Raw genomic sequence first — 20,723 nt, 5'->3', positions numbered from 1 at the left:
GATTGTGAAAAATAGGTTGAGAAACAAGATAGAAAATGAATTTCAAACTAATTATGTGATTACTTACACCGAGAGAAGAATTGCTAAAAAATTTAATACAAATTCGGTTGTAGATGAATTTTATGATATAGAGCAATGTCGTGTATAATTTAGATAAACAATGTGATGTATTTTTTATTGAGTATATTTAAATATTATTATAATTATTATTTATTTAATATTTATTATTTAGTTATTCCGGCCTCCCGTTTTATAGATTTATGGATCCGTCCCTGCCCGTGCCCATACCATATGGTACCTAAGTATCCATATCATACCCGTTACCCGCATTTTTACGAAAAACTCATCGATCAATTATAAAATATCACATAATTTTAAGAGAATTTAAAAAAATTAAGAGATTTTAATGTCGACTAATGAAAATTATAAACAAAATCATTACCAACCTCATGCTAAAATTCATATATTTGTTGATATATTCACATTGAGTTTGCATTATCTTATAAATAAACATTTTTATTAAAAATGTATAAGGTTTAATAGAGTTTTATTTTTTAAAATTGATATACATATATTATTATATAATAATATAAATAAAATAAATAGATATATATTATGTGGGTACGTGGGTATGTGGTGGGATATAAAATAAATTGATATACATACTCGCACCCATACCTGCTCATTTTTATGGGTAATTACTCATACCAATGCCTGTATCCAAATGTGGGTTTTACTCTACCCGTTGCGGGTATTTTTTCCGGGTGCCCACTGTGGATGGGTCAAATTTTCATCCTTATTGACTAATCATATTTAAGAGACACGTAGTAAAGAAAATACACAATATTTTTTAATAATTATTGACTATAATTTGTTTTGCAACTATAATAAAGAAAATACACAATTTCTTATTAAAAAAATACACAATTATTGTTTTTTAATGTAGAGCTGTTAAAATAGACTAACTTGTTTGGTTGTCTTGCCAAACCCGAATATATATAGAGTTTGAACCTTAAAATATTAGCCCGATTCTTTTTTATGGCTTTTAGCCCGATCATAATATTCAGTTTAAAATACGGGCTAGCCCATATGGGACACATGTAGCCCGTTATTCGTATAAAACAAAAAAAAAAATTTAAGTTTTTGAATATAAGATAATGCATTATCTTATATCTTTTTTCCCTATAATTTCTTTTTTTTTTCAAGAAAGAACATTCTACTCATGGATTAAATTTAAAATTAAATTTTTATAATATCAATGATAAGAATTTTGGGAGATTAAAACTCAGACTAAAATTATGATGTATCATTGAAAATATTTCTGTATAATTATTTTATGATAAATATTTTGATTATTAGGGATGACAATGGGTAAGGTATGGTAAGATTACTATGATACCTATTCCCATACCCGCACGTTGAAAAAATACATGTATCCATTCTCATACCTGTTTGGGTAACAACCTTTGTACCCGTGCACATATCCTATGGGTACCTAACTATCCATATCGTACTCGCTACCCGCATTTTTACGAAAAATTCATCGATCAATTATAAAATATCACATAATTTTAAGAGAATTAAAAAAAATTAAGAGATTTTAATGTTGACTAATGAAAATTATAAACAAAATCATTACCAACCTCATGCTAAAATTCATATATTTGTTGATATATTCACATTGAGTTTGCATTATCTTATAAATAAACATTTTTATTAAAAATGTATAAGGTTTAATAGAGTTTTATTTTTTAAAATTGATATACATATATTATTATATAATAATATAAACAAAATAAATAGATATATATTATGTGGGTATGTGGTGGGATATAAAATAAATACCCGCTCATTTTTATGGGTAATTACTCATACCAATGCTCGTATCCAAATGTGGGTTTTACTCTACCCGTTGCGGGTATTTTTTTCGGGTGCCTACTGTGGATGGGTCAAATTTTCATCCTTATTGACTAATCATATTTAAGAGACACGTAGTAAAGAGAATACACAATATTTTTTAATAATTATTGCCTATAATTTGTTTTGCAACTATAATAAAGAAAATACACAATTTCTTATTAAAAAAATACACAATTTTTGTCTTTTGAGGTAGAGCTGTTAAAATGGACTAACTTGTTTGGTTGTCTTGCCAAACCCGAATATATATAGAGTTTGAACCTTAAAATATTAGCCCGATTTTTTATGGGTAATTACTCATACCAATGCCTGTATCCAAATGTGGGTTTTACTCTACTCGTTGCGGGTATTTTTTCCGGGTGCCCACTGTGGATGGGTCAAATTTTCATCCTTATTGACTAATCATATTTAAGAGACACGTAGTAAAGAAAATACACAATATTTTTTAATAATTATTGACTATAATTTGTTTTGCAACTATAATAAAGAAAATACACAATTTCTTATTAAAAAAATACACAATTTTTGTTTTTTGATGTAGAGCTGTTAAAATGGACTAACTTGTTTGGCTGTCTTGCCAAACCCGAATATATATAGAGTTTGAACCTTAAAATATTAGCCCGATTCTTTTTTATGGCTTTTAGCCCGATCATAAAATTCAGTTTAAAATACGGGCTAGCCCATATGGGACACATGTAGCCCGTTATTCGTATAAAGCAAAATAAAAAAAAATAATTAAGTTTGTGAATATAAGATAATTTTTTTCCCTATAATTTCTTTTTTTTTTTCTTTTCAAGAAGTTGATCTGAGAAGTAAAATTTTCGTTGCAAATATATTGGTTATTTGAATTTTAAATGTTTTCCCTTTTGTAATCACAACATAAACCTAATCGGTCTCTTAAAATATGATGTCATATAGAAAGTGCAACAGTACAATAGTATACAATGTCATATTCGGAAAAAAAGATGCATGCACCATCATATACTGTGTAGAAGCTTTAACCAAAAAGGCCACTCTAGTTACCAAAGAAAATGGGAAGAGCTAATTTTCTTTAAAATAGTTTAGAGAAGATCTATACATTGGGTGATATTTTTCACTATTGGGTTTAGTCCAGACTTCTAATTCCCGAATAAAAAGCAAACTTTGATCAATGAAAAGGCAAAAATATTTCTGAATATGCCTACATTGAGAACCAAACAGCATTTAGTCCACAAACTTGCCACCTACTCCTGTTTCGACCGTCTTTAGAGTCCGTTCGACATCTCCTTCTCGACTCCTATATGCATAACCAAGGGATCTTTTGTCCATTAGATTATCAATACCATTAGAGTCAGATAGTTCCTGATAAAAAGTAAAATAATTGACTTAATAGATTTTAAGAAGCAAACACCCTCCAATACATCTTTGGACAAATAAGAAAAAGAATCTTAACAATTTTACTGGACAAAGTGTCTTAATTGTCATTTTGCATCAATATTATTAGAACAAGAGGAACTTCATCTGAAAGTTTCAAATTTCAAGTTTGAATAAGTTCCCAATACTAAACCTAATCCATTGATTAAAGTACTAATATATCCAACAATGGATAGTGTTATGTTACTACCATAAAGAATTCATCTAATGCTTCACCACAATCATCACTTTACGTGTCTTGTCATCATAACATTTTTTTCATTTATCATTAGTTCAACCTAAACCTACAGCAGCAGAAGATGAATCAATTTACAGAAGCCTGGAAATACGAGCATCAACAACTGGACTTATGTTTGCTTCTGTATTTCCTAGAAAATCATCCAGAGACATCCTGCTGTTTTTCCATAAGGACTCGGACAACTTCTTCATCTTTTCTCCTTCACTCCGTCTATTTTCTTGGACATTGAGTACTTCAGCTAATCCACCTATAATATTGAGCAACTAATTAATATAAATATATAGGACTCGTCAGGATTAAGTTACCAGCATGCACAGAATGAGCCTTAAAATTGAACGCCTCATAAATATAATCACTTTCATGGACAATGTTACACACAGAGCGATGAATTTAAAATTTTCCATTCATCATGCAGCATCAAAATATGAACTGATTAAGCCACCAGGATTTCAATTTAAATGAAAGTACCTATAGTAAGCAATTTCGACTTGAGCATTTCTCCTATACCACATACAATAAGCAATATATTGATCTGTAGTGGCTATAATTGTTACCATTTGATGAACACATTCATGAAAGAGAAGTTATACTTATTTAAGAAATCACCATTTAATTCGTATATTCATTGTGACATGCATAATTATCACCCGTCGATAACACATTCATCATAAATTATAAAGGATCAAAGAATTCATCATACCGCTTGCAAGAGCCACTATATCATTTCTCTTAACCGATGGTGCAGCAGCATCAGTACCTACACAAAGAAAGTTAGGTTTCAATCCTGAATGAAATAAATGGTAGAGAAAAAGTTGAGATAGCTCCCATTGTAGAAAAAATGGAAAGCTCATCTTAGGTGGTGTGGACATGTGTGAAGAAGACCCATAATAGTTAGAGATGCTACAAAAATGGTCGAGTAGTTTGAGACAGAGAAATCATAAAAACTATAGGTCTAACTAACAAGAGAGATCTATAGGCCTAACTAACAAGAGAGATCCAGAACCAAATGAAAACCTATTGATTAGTTTATGCTTTATGCTTTATGCAAATAAATGCTCTCAAGAATAAAGGTTTCCCAAAATTAAAGATATTCATAACTAACAATCTGGTCTAGAAAGACAGAACAATGAGTGAGTGTGTAGTAGAGCAAGAATAGAGGGTTAACGAAAAAGACAAGCAAGTTTCAAAAGAGGAGTATGATCGATGTGAGTAACGAAGGCACTAAGAAGTATGTGTAGTTGAGAACAGTTTCAAATTGTCTGACACCAAATGCCAGGGAATGGCGAAAATGTCAAAATTAGAGTTGAAAAGCCACAAAAGCGGCAAAAATGGACATGGTTGTGGCCATGAATTACAACAGTACAGTATAAATAACATTCTGCTATCTGAAATCTATAAGCGGCCACGGCCAGCAGCCATAATGCACTGCTGCTATAGAATACAATTGATAACCCTGATTCATTGTGTACATATCTCATAAATATAGATAATACATGGACAAAAGGGAACCAAGCGGCATAACAATATTACCTTCAGATTCAGCTGCTGGAAACTTCAAAATTTTTGCAACTTTATTGTAGAGACCCTGTCAATGATTTTCATGGTACAATTACTAATTGATTTGCAAGAAAAACACTATATAGGAGGTGCATCAAAAGAAGCATGGCAATGCTAAAAAGTTCAGGTGAGACATGCTAAGTATTACAGAAAGAAGTAAACCCTTGTAACCCCAGAGCCAAAGCTACTCAGAGAAGAGACACGACCCTTTGTTCCCAAACCATAACAACTTATTACTAATCAGTAATTCTTAGATATTTTTTTTGAAAAAAAATCATAAAACAAAATGGGGCTTTCACTATCGCTGCATGTTATTAACAAATTCTATTAGTTAAAAACTCAAGTAATCAACATTCAAAGAGTTCTAACCTCTTGAACCACAAGCGAACTTGATTTCTCCTCAATTGCTTTACGCCTATACATAAGAGCCATACCTGTTAAGATAACACCGACCTTGGGATGTGTTTCACCTTCAACAAATACAAAACCACAAGATATTAGGAACAATACGCCATGACCAAGCTCAATTATAATGCAGTATGAATTTTTTAAATTGAGATAAGGTAACAGTAACAGGTCAAAAGAATAAACAAGTCACCATAGATAAGCTCTGCCTTGGCTAATGCCTTTGTCAAATGCTCCTCGGCCTTACGGAAGTTACTAAAACAGAAATTATTATTTATTAGTGATATATAGAGTATGATGACGTGAAAAGTTTAAAAAGCAACACATGGTAAGGAAAACCATAAAAAGAAAAATTAAGCCTACCTCAAATGTGATCCAAGTTGTCCTAAACCACACATGGCCTGCATCATTAAACCCTCCATGTTCAAGTTACCACCTCCTAAGTATACATTGCCACTCTTTTCAAGTTCACTGGCTCCTTCTAAAACATGCTGATAAATCTCTTTAGCCACTGTGTAGTTCTGCCTTGTTTGTTGGAGCTCCGCATATGATAGAGCAGCATTGCCTACATACATTACAAAACTTCAATCCAGGGTCGAATAATGACTGATTCAGTAATAAGTACCACAGAAAGAAAGATACCTTCACACTTCTACAAAAAAAAAAAAAAAGATACCTTCACATAGCTTGTTGCGTAGAGATTCGTCAAAGTAAATTCAGCTGAAACAAAGCATAATAAACAACTCATCATGAAGCAACAATAAATTGATAACAAATAAACCATTAGAATTTAGCACTACCTGAGTTAATATCTCCCTTGACAAGTTCACTCAACCCTTTAAGCGCTCTAGCACGAACATTTAGAGCTTCATAATCTTCTGTTTTCTCATTCTCCACAAGCTCTATGCATTTAAGTTAGTGTAACACAGTATCACAAAAATATTAATCATGTATGATGAATATGAAGAAACAATAACCTCAGTTGATTAGTGTGTGCAATATTCTTTAAAATTGCCTACTATTTTGGTTGATTTTAGCCCAAACGGTGACAAATAAATAAAACATTCAAGGGTCAAAAACTTGATTTTTTATAAACAAATTCAGAAAGTAAATTATCAGTTTATCCACTCACATACACAATCGGCTGTCGCCGGAAGGAAGAGACTCGTCGCTGCCACAACCGTTCATCGGAGGCAAAAGCACAACTCGATTGTCACTGAAAAAAATAAAAAAAGAAACACAAACCAACCAACACAAAATAGAAAGGCTACAGAAAGAACAAATTCGAATCAACTGCACAAACAAGTCATGCAAAAGATGTATGAAAGTAAATAAATATTCCACAAATATGAATACTATGAACAAAATGAAAACATGATTAAGAAACATACTGTTAACTGCAGTCTGAAAATTAAGAAAACAGGGTTGACAAATTCTAAAGCATGGTAAGAATGCTTTGATCACATGATAAAAACAATCAAAACAGCAACCTTAAAAGAGAATGGTTGTTAAGCAAAACTCACCTTGTATGCACAAATAGGTCGGACATAAACTCCTCTGCAAAAACAGGGCGAACATGAAGAAATATGAGAGTAATGAACACACAATAAAACTGTAAAAATTAGAAATAAAATAAATATGAAGAACAAATCAGGTCATAACAAACCGATGAAACAAATCTGGCAAGAACCTGTAGAATGAAACAGGGGAAAAACAATCAATATTCAATTGGGATTTAGATTAATGAAGAAATTAAACCTACCAGCCATTTGAGAGAATACAAAAACGAAAAAGAACAACCACCACAAAAGAGAGAGCGAGACGGAATGAAGGAGAAAGAAATCAAAACCGATACATATGGGCAAAACAAAATGGAAACGAGACAAATCAAGCACAAAAGCAAACCTTCTGCCAAATCCCTTTCAGCCTGCATCCGTCACAAAATGGAAAGTATTCCGACAAATACCTTTCCGCTGAATCCAGACGAACGTAAAACAAGCAAGTGGGCGAAAAGCTTACCCAAACCCATCCATGTAGCAAATTGAACGCGAAAGAAGACAAAGGAAATTGAAAAGGAGATCAAAAAGGAAATCGAAAAGGCATTAAATGTATCAAAACAAAACAGGAAAAGGAATGAGAAACGCAACAGAACAAAGAAGAAAAAGGGAATCGACAGAACAAAGAAGGAAAAGGGAATCGCAACAGAACAAAGAAGAAAAAGGGAATCGGCAGAACAAAGAAGCAAAAGGGAATCGACATGGCACGCGATTTGGAATGGTGAACAGGAGCAGAAAACCCAAATTTGCCGATCTACAGTGCCACTTTGTGCGTATCGGACTGTAAGTATTATTGATTGATTGTTTTGTTCAAAGTGTTTTTTTCAAAAATATCATATATATATGTCTCTATGTGAGAATTGTTTTGTTCAAAGTGTTTTTTTCTTTGGACTAGAACAATATCTCCCTATATTCATTTTCTTCAAACAAATTAAAAAGATATAAAAGTGGGTTGTGAGTTGCTTAAAAATCTAACTATTATAATTTTTTGGGGAGATATAATAGGACTTTTTAAAAAAAATGGCAAAATTTACTGAAGGTTCATTTTTTTATGTAATTTATTGATGGTTCAATACAAGGGAAGCAAGTAAAAAATAATAGAGCTTGCAAAGTTACATGGGTTTTTTTTTTTTTAAAAAAATAAGTTATAAGCTAGCCGATAGCTGACAGCTAATAAGCTAGCTTATAGCTGATAGCTGAAAAACTAACTAATTGAAATTAAAGTGTTTGGTAAAATTAGCTTTTAAAGTGGTTAATAAATATAAAATGACATAATTGATAATGGGTAGTTTCTTTTTTAGAGTGGGTAGTTATTAAATTAAAGGGTAAAAATGAAATAAAGTGTAAAAAGTTATAAGCTCAAACGCTACTTGAAATAACATTTGAAAAAAAGTTATAAGCTAGTAAAAAAAGCTTGTTACCAAACACCTCTAATTTTTTGTAACAAGCTTATAAACTCATATAATAAGTTATAAGGTAGCTTATTTGTGTTACCAAACACACCCATAATAAAAAGTACACCGACTAATACATAACTCTTTTAGTAAAATAAAACCAATACATGACACCACCTTTTCAAATCAAATCCTTCCTATTTAAAATGGTTAAGATATCAATTATTACTTGGTTCAGTGATGATTGACGTTAAACTTGATAGAGATGATTACGGTTCGATCCCCTGCAACTGCGATCGGAGAGAGTTGGAATCACTTGATGTCAGAACTGACCCGAACTAAATTAAACTTAGGGTGAAAAAAATAACATTGATTCAAACCTCCTTCTAGAAAGACAACCTCAATTCCTACCAAGGATCTCACGCACAACACCCCAAGAAGGGATGTTCTTCTGTATAGCCCCACTAGACAGTAACTCAAATAACAAGCCCATGAGACATCCTGATTGCGTACATCCTATCATATGCATATATTTTCAAACCTCATCACTCTCCTCATCATACTTCTTTGCTTCCACAATATGCTTCATGAACTCCTCTCGTCTTTTGAACTTCATTATCAGTCTCCCCGGGGTCACATCCAAGCAGCTCCACCATCAATGCACCCCCTCTCAAATTTGAACAATCTCATGTCGTCCAACAACTGACTAGTGATGGGGGAGATGTAGCAGGCATGACACATCATCCATTGTCACTCTCATCTCACCCTTCGAAAACTACTAGTCTCGGAGTGCTACCTCTCTAAAAACGTTGACAACATGTGATCAAAGAAGGTGTTGCCGATGGTGGCAAGATCTGCCAATCCACTAATTGTTTTCAAATGTGTCTGGCCATGTGTTTCCCATACAAAGACAACACAGACATATCGTATGAGCCTTCGAGATATATGACTCTAGGGTCCTCCTTGTGGTTAAACTTGTGACTCTTCCTCCTGTGGCAGTTCCTGAAAGCGTGGTTGTGGCTCAAATGGTCGGCAAATTTCAAGTATTTGTTGTCTTTCCAACTTATGGCGAACAAAGGCAGTGCTTGAGACTCTATTTCCCCCAAGCCTACCAACATTCTCAACATTTCTCTCCATGGTTGAAACATAGAGAAAACAAAAGAAATCATGAAAAAACAACATTCACCAACTCCAAATGTTCAAATTTTAAAATTTAAACACTACAGTATGTAAGTAAAGGGCAAAAAAGGGCGAAATATAAATGAAAGATTTGAAGAAATGTGAATTAACGTCTTGCTTAAATGTTTGAAACTTCACAAATGGATTAAAAGTTGATTTGATGAAAAATGAAGGATTGTGTGTGTGAATTTTCAATTATTTATCATTTCATCTACCATCCAAAAAAAATAAAATTTAACTCCTCAGGAATTGTTTACCGCGGGAGAGGATCCTCTCCATTGTAAAGTGGATCCAGGGAAATCCTGACCACAAGTTGTTTTTTGTTGCAAGTTGACTATGGTATAAAAAAAGGGATGGAAGGCCAAGATCTAAACATTATTCCCTCCGGTGAAAATCACACTGGAGATGATCCATTCCCTATTTACCGCACTATAAGAACACAGTTTTCAAGTATAGAAAAACTACTTTTTACACGTAGATTTGTGAAAAATGTTACTTATATATACAACTTACAGTTATATCTATGCAATAAGTCCACGTAAAATGTCCACTCAGAAAATTGCTTTGAAAATAACAATTTAAAATGAAACAGATCCTCACCCAATAACTAAGCTCAAAACCAACCAATCTTTTCATAGGGTAGAATTATAGGATTTACTGGTGCTAAATAACTACATGAACCACAAAATCCAAAACAAAACCCTTAAGCCAAAAGTCCTTAAATAGCATGACTTACAAAATGGCATATGATCTCTAAAATATGGCTATAAGACACGAGTACTAAACACACATCACAAACTAGAATGATAATCTTAATCTTCATGCCAAATGATTTTCATAAGAAAAGAAAGGTGACATACTTTGTTAAAAGAAACTTGTTCAAAAACTGTTTAAAAATAAGCATATCATATGAACCAAGTAAACCTAATATTCATCGTCACTGTATTCTTCTTCATCGTCTTCATTGTCGTCTTCCATATGAGAATGCATTATCATTGATAACAAGGCTGCCTCCATAGGATCAAATTCATCCTCAAAATCATCAGGGCCAAAATCATCTACCCCAGAAGCCAGGGCCTCTGACATAGCAGCCATTCGAAAAACATCAAATTCATTTTCCTCATCGTCAGAATCAAAAGGATTCAAACAAGGACCCGAACCACCAGCCAGCGAATCTGACAAAGCCATCATTTCAAATGGATCCATCCCATCAAAAAACTCGGAGTCTCTCATGATGTTATAAAATTCTCCACTTGATAAATCAACTTCACTGAGCATATCCAACACATCATACATATCATAATGGTTTGGTCTACGTTGAGGTGGTGGCCTGCGGTGTACCCATGTGTATGACCCAGGCTTCACTGTATGCTGAAAGTAACACAGAAAAAATTATTAAAAGAGAAACCAATCTAAAAAGCTACAATCAAATGGATATGCAAGGAACCAAAGACAATATTTACATGTATTCAAAATGTGAGTAGACTCTTCTCCTAATGATTTATAGTATTCTAGGATTTAGTTTAAACTTTTCAACACAGCCACTAAGGCTTAATTTGTGTTCTAGTTTAATTACATGTTTTCCAAATAAAAGTATTAGTTTAGAAAAATATTAATCAGAACTACCCCACATTTTATATATACTTTCATGTTCTAACGAACGGTGCACATTTTATCCTGTCCTATCATCGCACAATAAACTATGCAATAAAACAGAATAGAATAGATAATCCTATCTAGCTATTAAACAAGCAATGTGCGTCAAATACTCAATATTCTCAGATCTGTTTCAAATCCAAATACACAGGTATAGCTGCAATTTGAATACGGCCACAAGCTATAGCTCTAGCATCATTTCCAGTTAACCAACAGCTCATGCATCTTAAAACAGCTCAATTAGCACTGGTTTTCCCTCTTTGATCTTTGTTCAGTTCATGTAGTTGTTTCCATACTCCTATTTAAAAAACATATTCATACTCGCATGGATAACAACTTAAACACTTCTAGCTTTACAAGTTAGCTCCCAGTAATTTGTTAATCTGAATGTGGTTTTGAATAATGTATTTGTTTGAAAAAATGGCAAACCAAGAGCGTGCCATTATAATACTAACAGTAATTGCATGGATAACAATTTCCATACTCCTAGTCTTAAAATTTAGTACCAACTAACTACAACTCTTGCCCATTACCCGTATTTTTGTTAATCTGAATTTGGTTTCCAATAATGCATTTATTGGACAATCTGGTAAAACAAGATTAATAATAATAACAATAACAACACTAACATTAACAGAGGAAACTGACAAAAATTATATTCATTAAAAATAGAACATGTAATGCTACAAAAAACTCCCCATGATCATCCAAATCCTAATTATGAAACAACACAAATAAAAGCATCAACTTAATTCCAAAGTTATTCAAAAATGTCTCAAACAAGCTCTTAAATAGAAGTAACGAGGACTAGGTTTTTGATAAGTATAATCAAGCTCTTAGATGGAGTTATGACAGCTAAGGTGTGATTGATCGATCACATAATGCTAAATGACTTTGATGATAGCATGTAAACATTTGTCGGTAAAACAATTGCTTAATAACTTAAATTGGGTGAGTTAAGGAAGTAAAATAAAATTGTGATAACTAAAGCTACTTGTCATATTGCTTACAACAGTTTATCATGAAAGGATCAAACACAGATTGATTGCCATCTTAGAATAGGAAAAAAAAAAAAACTCTTTCAAGAGAAATCAGCTAATTTTGTCAACTCCAATGACCAATTAGCAGATATATTTGCTAAATCTCTCAAAGGACCTTAGGTTGATTTTAATTGTGACAAGCTTAGTTCATATGACATATGCTCCATCTTAAAGGAGGTAGAATGGTAAAGATCACTTTTATGTTTCTCATGTACATTGTATTATTTTTCTTCTAGTTACTAGAAATCAGAATGCATAGAACATAGGAAATATAAATCGGATTGGCTGTGTTAACAAAATACCTTAAACTCATTTCCTTCTAATCAAATAGGAATGAGTGGTTGATAGGAGATATGGGTGGAGTGGAGATTGAGATGTTGAAGATGAAACATATTTTAGATAACTTGACTTATGGAGTTGAAGGTTGGAGAAGTTGAAGATGATACTTTGACTTATGGAATTGTTTCTAACGTAACTAACACTAGATAACTTGCAATGTAGACTAGGCAGCAGACACTAAATAAAATTGAAGAAACTACTTCCAGGCCTTCAAAATCTCTAAAGGATTGCAACATACAGAAGTATTATGATGAAAGAGTGTGTGTGTGTGTGTGTGTGTGTGTGTGTGTGTGTGTGCCTGGATGATTGTTGCACAGTTAGTTATCTTAACTCCGGTCCCCTGAAAGAAAAAACTGTAAACTAAAGCAAAGTACTAGTTGTTTCTTTTAGTGGAGTTCTAAGTTCTTTTACGAATTGTAGTTAAAATCAAAGCATGCCTCCCTTAGAGGCCTACGTCATCTTCCTATGATTTGAAAGGAATGTAATACTTTCACACAATGGGAGGATCGTCATATATGAACAAACTGTTAAGAGGCTGAATGTAATGTAAATTTTAATCAATCCATAACCTAGAGTAAAGCCCTCATAAAGGGGCAGAGAAACTATTTTCCAAAAATAAAAAATAAGGAAAAAACATAGTTATAGATTTTGTAATCCAGATGTGTGGTCAGTGCACATAAGTCAACAAAAGCTACAATGATTTGGACAAAACAGATAATTTATCCGTAGCAATATGGATGAATTTCAAGAAATAATCCAACAGATAAAGGAAATTATTGCCCGAAAACGATGCCATGTTACTCATATTTGTCAACAACCATGATAATCAAACTTGACCAAGGAAAATATAAAAGAAGGCAAGAGACACAAGAAATGCGGTACCTTGTAGAAACAACCAGCTCCAAATGGACAATTCCCATTTCCAGAGTCAAAATGTTTGCAATCAATCAATCTGGAAGGTAAAAAAATAAAATAGGTAGAGTCAAATGCAAATACCAAACAATTCTAGCACCATACACAACGATAAGTATATATGAAATTACCTGCAGTTTGCCTTGTAGTTATCAATAATTTCCTGTTTTTCTTCCTTTGTAGTAAACCAAATACCACTTGGAATGACAAAATATGATAGTTTGCGGCAAACAGGACAGGTTCTCACAGTATTGGAATTACTGCTGATTTCCATTCCAGAGGTTGGGGCACTATTACGCCAATTGCGGATACATGACAAGCAGAAAGCATGATCGCATTCTGGAAGCAACCCAAACTTACAATCTGATGGTTTGGGTTTGGAAAGGACACGCTCCAGACAAACATTGCATTCTATTTCTTCGCTATTTTTCAAAGCCAGAAGGTACTTTTCCTTTTTGTCACAAGTCCTCAAATGACTCTCCTTTTCCTTTTTATCAGTCGGATGCAAGCAATATTTTCTACAGTATAAGCATTGATTTCCATGAACACGAGAACATCCATCTCCCAAGGGGCAGTTGGCCGCAGCATATGTACAAAATATATCATGCGGCTTAGCACTCGCAGTACTGGATTCACCAACATCACTAGAGTCCTGATGCTTGCGTTGTAAACTCTTTACGCCACGCTTGTCAGGTGCAGGAGCCTTAGTAACCTTAGGAACCCAATTTGAAGTTACTTTAGCAGAATCTGAAACCATAGACGCAGAAGATGATGCTTGAGAAGCTCTGACATGCTTATATCTGCATCGACTACCATAAGCACAAGACCCTTTCTGATAATAAGAGCAAACCTGTTTTCAAATTAAAGAAAACAAGTAAGAGAAATATAAATAAAAAAAATCAATCCGTCGATAACAAAAGTGAATGGAAATCAGAATTAAAGTTTACATCAACTGGAATATCCTTTCTTTGATGAGCAAAATCACATTGGTCCCCTTTCAAACATATCCCTCTGGCATAGAACTTGCAAACCCTATAAAAATTAAGTAAATAATTAAATAAATTACGGAAGAAAAAGAACCTAATCCAAGTTACCAATCAATAAAGAATCTTCAATTACTAAAAAAGTAAGAACAAAAAAATATTACAAGTACATCATCATACAAACAAAACCCCTCACACTTACAAACATTTAATCATTCCCACAGTCAAAATTTCTGAGTCACATACACCCTCCGGACACTATTATAAGCAAAAAATTACTTTTTAAATTGATTGAATAATTGACGTATCTGGTGTGTATCATTATGATCTTTTTTTGTGCTAAGTGACATAAACAAATAAAACCCTAAAATTACATTTTAAAAATTTATCTTTCATTGCTAGACTAAAACAACAAACACCTTTTTTTTTGTTAAGAAGCTAAATTAACTCACTCAAATTGGCACCAAAGAAAATCGAACCCGAGACCTTACGAAGGAGCACACTCCTAGGTCCCAAGCCAATACCCATTAGAAAAATCCAAAGGGGGTTAACAACAAACACCCTTGATCACACATCAACTTGAACAAAAGAAAAAGAACTGATTACACTTTGTTATTAATCTTATTTAATATAATTAATCAAAATTGTGATTAGTACAATGAGAAAACACATAAAAAAAAACAGAAAATAGCTGAAAAGAATCATGAAATGATAAAATCAACATCAACAGAAACGATAATCGATGACATTAAAAATCAACATGAAACAACAGCAAAAATCATGAAATTTTGAAACCTAAACCGTAAAATTCATAAAAAAAAAAAGAAGAAAAACAAAGGAAATTGAATTGAATCAACAATAAGAACAACAATAACGAAATTGATGAAATGTGAAATAGGATCGAAGAAAAGTTGTTGAGATTTACCTTGTGGACATGGTGAGATTTTAGGAATTAGGAACAGAAAGTATGTGAAAAACGGTAGAAAAATGAAAAAAGAGAGAGAGAGAGAGGAAGAAGAAGAAGAAAAGTTGAAGGTAAATTATTTATATATATGGTAAATTATTAATTGTATAAACCTAAGTTATGGAATGAGATTGGAGAGTGTGAGTGACCTTATTCTGAAAAAAGGGAGGGTACGTACGGTAAAGGATGGAAATTTCTTGACCCAATATATACACACGTTCTCAAGTACAATCAATCAAATTTATATTCTTGTGCGTCATCATGGTCGTGTTTAGATACTATTGGATGATTTTATTTACTTGGACTGTAAAAATAAAATAAAAATGAAAAAAAATAAAAAAATTGTTAAGAAACTAAACTACTATGTATAGTAGTACTTTCTTTGTACCTAATTATTATTATTTTTGGCATTTCTACCTAATTAGTAATTATTATTATTATAAAACTTTTAACCCACTTGAATTGGTCTAGTGATGTTGGTTTTAGTCCTTTGAGTATGTTTCTTTCAATGTCTCAGGTTCGATTATTTTTTGTGTCAATTTCGGCGGACTAGTCCATACAGAGCAAAATTAAAACTTTGGCTTTAAATGGATATCCCGCAAGTAGGCGGTGAGGTTGGTCCATTCGAATTAGTCGGCCCTAGGATCAGATACCGAGTTTAAAAATAAAATATTATAAAACTTTTTTCACAATCATAATGTATATTTTATTGCTATTTTAGATGAGACAATATTGACTATTGTATAGTTATAGTTAGACTCGCGTTTTAAGACTTAGTATTCGGTTCAAAATCGAATTCAAATTTTATCTAGAGTTGTAAAAAATGGTTGAATTGATGAATCGGTTTATTAGTCCATGATTTTTGACAAATCGCAGCTAAATTAAGGATTTTTTTCCCGAGATCATTTAAATTAAATTAAACCATATGGATATTAGGCTTAGTTGAGCTCGATATCACATTTATTACTTATTCAACGAATTAAAAAATGAATTTTTATTTATAATAGTGATTGATGCGGAGGACATCACAAGCATATAAGACTATATACAATGGGGTGTTGAATATGAGATTCAACAGGTTAAACCATTGCATGTGCCATGTTGAAACCTATGTGGAAGAAAGAGATGTTGAACAAGTTCAACATGTTGAAACCTGAAAAAATCTGACGCAGGAGGGACACTTGCTGGCTTGCGGTTGGTCCAGCACAGCGCGTGCATCACACGCGCCCAACTGTGAGAGTTGCCTTTGAATCACGCGGAGAGAGAAGGATGAATGGGACAAGTGGCAGATTCTGATTGGTTCCTGCGATTTTTATCTTATCAAAACTTTGAACTCAATTATCTCATTGCAAATTAATTTTTTATTTTTTTATTTTTTTACCAAAATTCGTGATTTTTTTTTCTCTATAAATAGAGACTTGGTTCATTTCATTTGGACACAGAAAAAAAAACCAAGTTTTTCACTATCTTAATCTATTATTATCTTTCTAATTAGTGTTTCTTTTGAAGTTTTAATCTTTTTTTAGTGAAATGGATCTCAACAATTCTTCTAATTATCCCAACAATTCTCAAAATCCCAACAATTATCAAAACTCTAACAATTATCAAAACCCCAACAATTATCAAAATCCCAACAATTATCAAAATTCAAATCAATTTTTCAATCAACATCCTCAAAACACACCTAATTTTGGTTTAACACCAAATTTCAACCAATCATCCTTTGTTCCAAACTTTCATCCATATTATGGAACTATGCTGAGAAATTCATCTCAAACACCCCCGTTTAATGGTTACATGCCGATGGTTAATGAAATTTTTTCGAGTGGTGGTACAACTAACTTTCCTGAATTTTCAACACAATTAACTATTGTTAATGAAGATTCAACTCCTGTGAGCAAGAAAAACCATCAACCATCATGGAACACTGAACAAAATTTGGTGCTAATTAGTGGGTGGATCAAATTTGGAACAAACAGTGTTGTTGGGAAAAACCAGAAAGGTGAAACATATTGGGGTCAAATTGCTGACTATTGTAATGAGCATTTTAAGTTAATTTGTATCGTACTAATTACGTTATTTGTGTGATGTATTGCATTTTAAATTAAGAAAATAAAAAAAATATTTAAATAAATTTTGTTAAGTGTATTATTTTAATTTAATTTTAATCGATAATTATAATGTTATTTAATCATAAAAACAAAAATTAAAATTTAAATAAGAATATGAAATAGAAAGTGGTGGGGTAGAGAAAGTGGTGGGGTATGGTGTTGAATATAAAAACCATTGGAGAGGGTAAAAGTTGAATGTGTGTTGAATGATTAGGTGGAAGAAAGAGAAAATGATGTGGAGTGAAAAAATGGGTGTTGAATATTTTTTGGTGTTGAAACCATTGTATGTAGTCTAAGCTTTGAACACCACAATACTAAAATAGTTTAACTTTATATTATTTTTGTGTTATAGAAATATTTTATTCATAAGCATGTTATAAGCTATAGAATAAGTTTTTCATATACAAACAAGGACTCAATGGCAATGGTATAAAAATGTTGTTGACGAGCCACTAATGTAACTTAGAATTAGAATAAGCTTGTAATGACTGATATGAATTGGGTTTAACGGAAGAAATTAAATCCACACAATGTGACAAACCAATATTCGAATTCTAATTTAGTGATAACCATATTTCATATATGATTACTTTGAGGAGAAAATTGGAAAAATTGTAATAAGAATTTTCGTGATTTATGGTAGATTGGTATCTAAAAAATGGCTTAATTATGAAGATACAGAGATCAACTAATTTCAATCATGTCATTTTTTAACTATATAGAGACGTTCTTGTCACAAAAACTATATAGAGACGTGATTTTTTATTTTTAAAAAATATTATCGTTAATCATTAAAAAAAATTAATAATTTTAAATATTAATCTACGATGACCTGCCAACATCATCGCAGCATCCACATAAGCCAAAACCTTGGATTACTCTATCCTCTATAGATAAGGAAAAAAATCCACACATTATTTTCTAAGTTTCAATGGACAACAAAACTTAACAAACAAACATTCACATACACCAACATATCCAAAAAAAATGGCCACCATTTTCTCATCACCACCACCACCACCCATTTTCTCCTCCTCCTCCTCCTCCACTACCACCACCACAACCACCACCACCATATCAAAACCTTACCTCTCTTTCAAACACCAACAACCTCTAGCCACAACTTTAACAGCAGCAGCAGCAATAGCCACTATTCTCACAGCATCACCACCATCATTAGCAGCAGAATCATCTCCTTACAATATCTACTACGGAACCGCGGCAAGCGCCGCAAACTACGGAGGATACGGTGGAAACTCAAACAAGAAAGACTCAGCTGAATACATTTATGAAGTACCAGAAGGTTGGAAGGAACGTTTAATCTCAAAAGTTGAAAAAGGTACAAATGGAACAGATAGTGAATTCTATAACCCAAAGAAGAAAACAGAAAGAGAATATTTAACTTTCCTTTCTGGGTTTCGTCAATTAGCACCAAAAGATGCTGTTTTGAACAATTTGGCACTTTCTGATGTGAATTTGCAAGATATAATTAGTAATGCTGATAATGTTAGTACTGAAGAAGTGAAAGATGAAAAGGGTCAAGTTTATTATGTTTATGAGATTGATGGTGTTGCTTTTCATAGCTTGATTTCTGTTACTTGTGCTAATAATAAGCTTTATGCTCATTTTGTTAATGCTCCTACTCCTGAGTGGAATAGAGATAAGGATGTTCTTACTCATGTTCATAAGTCTTTTAAGACTATTGTTTAATTTTAGTTTTGATGTATAGATAACATGGTTGTTCTGCAATGGATATTCTATGATGATGAGGATGGTGTTTTGTGATGAATTTCAATTTGAGATTGAAACTTACTTTACCTGTCAAATTTGTGTCCTAGTTTCTTTTGTATAAGAAAATGTTAGTAAGTTAGTAGTTAGGTTAGTTTCAAAGAGATCGGACGTGAACCCCTGGCTTAAAACGCACTCGGTGTCTCATAGCTCACCAACTGAGTTAATTGTTGCTTAAAATGAGTTTTCTTAAATTGTTTTTTATTATTACCATTGAGGGTGAGAGTCTCAGCTAGGGGTGGGCAAAAAATTCAAGTAACTTTAACCAAATCATTAACAAAACCATATCCAAAATTAATAACCAAATCCATTTTAAAAAAAAACCAAACCAATCCAATACAAAAAAACCAATTCTAAACCCTATCCAATTTTTTATAATTGGTTTAAAATTGGTTTTTAAATTGAGGCCCAATAAGGAAAAAGCCCAATAATTTTTTTTTTTAAAAAAAAACAAATTTTTCAAATTCAATTAATTATATAATTTAATAAATAAATAATTAATAAGGTGGTGGAGGAATTGGTCAACGCCGGACCACCGGCGGCCGGCACGGCGGAGCTCCGGCGGCGGACGGTGGCGGACTGCGATTTTCCGGCGACCGGCGCGGTGGTTGGTGGCGGCGCTCCGGCGGCCGGCGCGGTGGTTGGCGGCGGTGCTCTGGCGGCCGGCCACCGTCAACCACCCTTTAATATTTAATTATTTTTTATTTAACAAAATTTATTTATTTTAAAAATAATTATAAAAAACAGATTTTTGATGGTTTTTTTTTTAAAAAAAATCTATATTTTAATTATTTTGGGCTTAAAAAAACCTGTTTTTTTGGGCTTAGTTTGAAATATGTTGGGCTTAGAAAAAAACTCTTATGAATTCATTATAAACCAATAATTCATAAAATTAAAGAAAAATTATGTTTTTTCTATAAACAATAATTATTAAATATGTTCTTTTAATCAATTAAACAAAAAAAAATATTGGCTTAATTATTGTAAAAAAAAAAGTTTAAATATATAGGAATTAAAAGTTATAATAATGCATTTTTAAAAAAAAATAAAAAATAAAATAAAATTTAAGATGAATCGGTTATAAATAAGTAACCTATTTTTTATTATAAACCGATTATAAATTGGTTCCGAACCAATTATAAACCATATCCAAATTAGTTTTGCAAAATAACCAATTTTTCATTAAAATGGTTTTGGATATAAACCAAAACCATAAATATGGTTTGGTGTGGTGTGGTTTTTAAACCATGCACACCCCTAGTCTCAGCGCA

The 20,723-nt window shown here is 32.5% G+C and overlaps 3 protein-coding genes across 6 annotated transcripts; 1 reads left to right on the top strand and 2 right to left on the bottom strand.

Annotated features, from left to right (window-relative positions):
* Positions 1-3,370: 3,370 nt before the first annotated feature.
* LOC123917554 lies at positions 3,371-7,898 on the bottom strand. 4 transcript variants are annotated; one of them, XM_045969306.1, is made up of 9 exons: positions 7,436-7,888; positions 7,197-7,220; positions 6,331-7,087; positions 5,894-6,250; positions 5,724-5,785; positions 5,495-5,595; positions 5,099-5,153; positions 4,269-4,325; positions 3,371-3,815 (listed from the first exon to the last, which is right to left on the bottom strand). In XM_045969306.1, the coding sequence occupies exons 4-9, from the start codon at positions 6,103-6,105 to the stop codon at positions 3,640-3,642; spliced, it is 663 nt and encodes a 220-aa protein (XP_045825262.1). In that variant the 5' UTR covers positions 6,106-6,250; positions 6,331-7,087; positions 7,197-7,220; positions 7,436-7,888; the 3' UTR covers positions 3,371-3,639. The 4 variants fall into 4 exon arrangements, with proteins under 4 accessions (XP_045825262.1, XP_045825263.1, XP_045825264.1 ...); XM_045969307.1 differs by having other exon boundaries at positions 6,331-7,220; positions 7,436-7,898; XM_045969308.1 differs by lacking the exons at positions 7,197-7,220; positions 7,436-7,888 and adding an exon at positions 7,293-7,419.
* A 2,369-nt stretch (positions 7,899-10,267) lies between these two features.
* Positions 10,268-15,801, bottom strand: LOC123917552 (E3 ubiquitin-protein ligase makorin-like). Its single transcript, XM_045969305.1, has 5 exons — positions 15,515-15,801; positions 14,554-14,638; positions 13,738-14,456; positions 13,577-13,646; positions 10,268-11,030 (listed from the first exon to the last, which is right to left on the bottom strand). The coding sequence occupies exons 1-5, from the start codon at positions 15,523-15,525 to the stop codon at positions 10,584-10,586; spliced, it is 1,332 nt and encodes a 443-aa protein (XP_045825261.1). The 5' UTR covers positions 15,526-15,801; the 3' UTR covers positions 10,268-10,583.
* Positions 15,802-18,587: 2,786 nt separating this feature from the next.
* On the top strand, positions 18,588-19,433 carry LOC123917551 (thylakoid lumenal 19 kDa protein, chloroplastic). The gene has a single exon (XM_045969304.1). It carries the CDS (start codon positions 18,652-18,654, stop codon positions 19,372-19,374), a length of 723 nt encoding a protein of 240 aa, XP_045825260.1. The 5' UTR covers positions 18,588-18,651; the 3' UTR covers positions 19,375-19,433.
* Positions 19,434-20,723: the final 1,290 nt, after the last annotated feature.

The sequence above is a fragment of the Trifolium pratense genome, linkage group LG3, assembly GCF_020283565.1.
Source record: "Trifolium pratense cultivar HEN17-A07 linkage group LG3, ARS_RC_1.1, whole genome shotgun sequence".
NCBI lineage: Eukaryota > Viridiplantae > Streptophyta > Magnoliopsida > Fabales > Fabaceae > Trifolium > Trifolium pratense.
The sequence above is the reverse complement of the archived record's forward strand: the minus strand, read 5'-3'. Positions and strand labels throughout refer to the sequence as shown.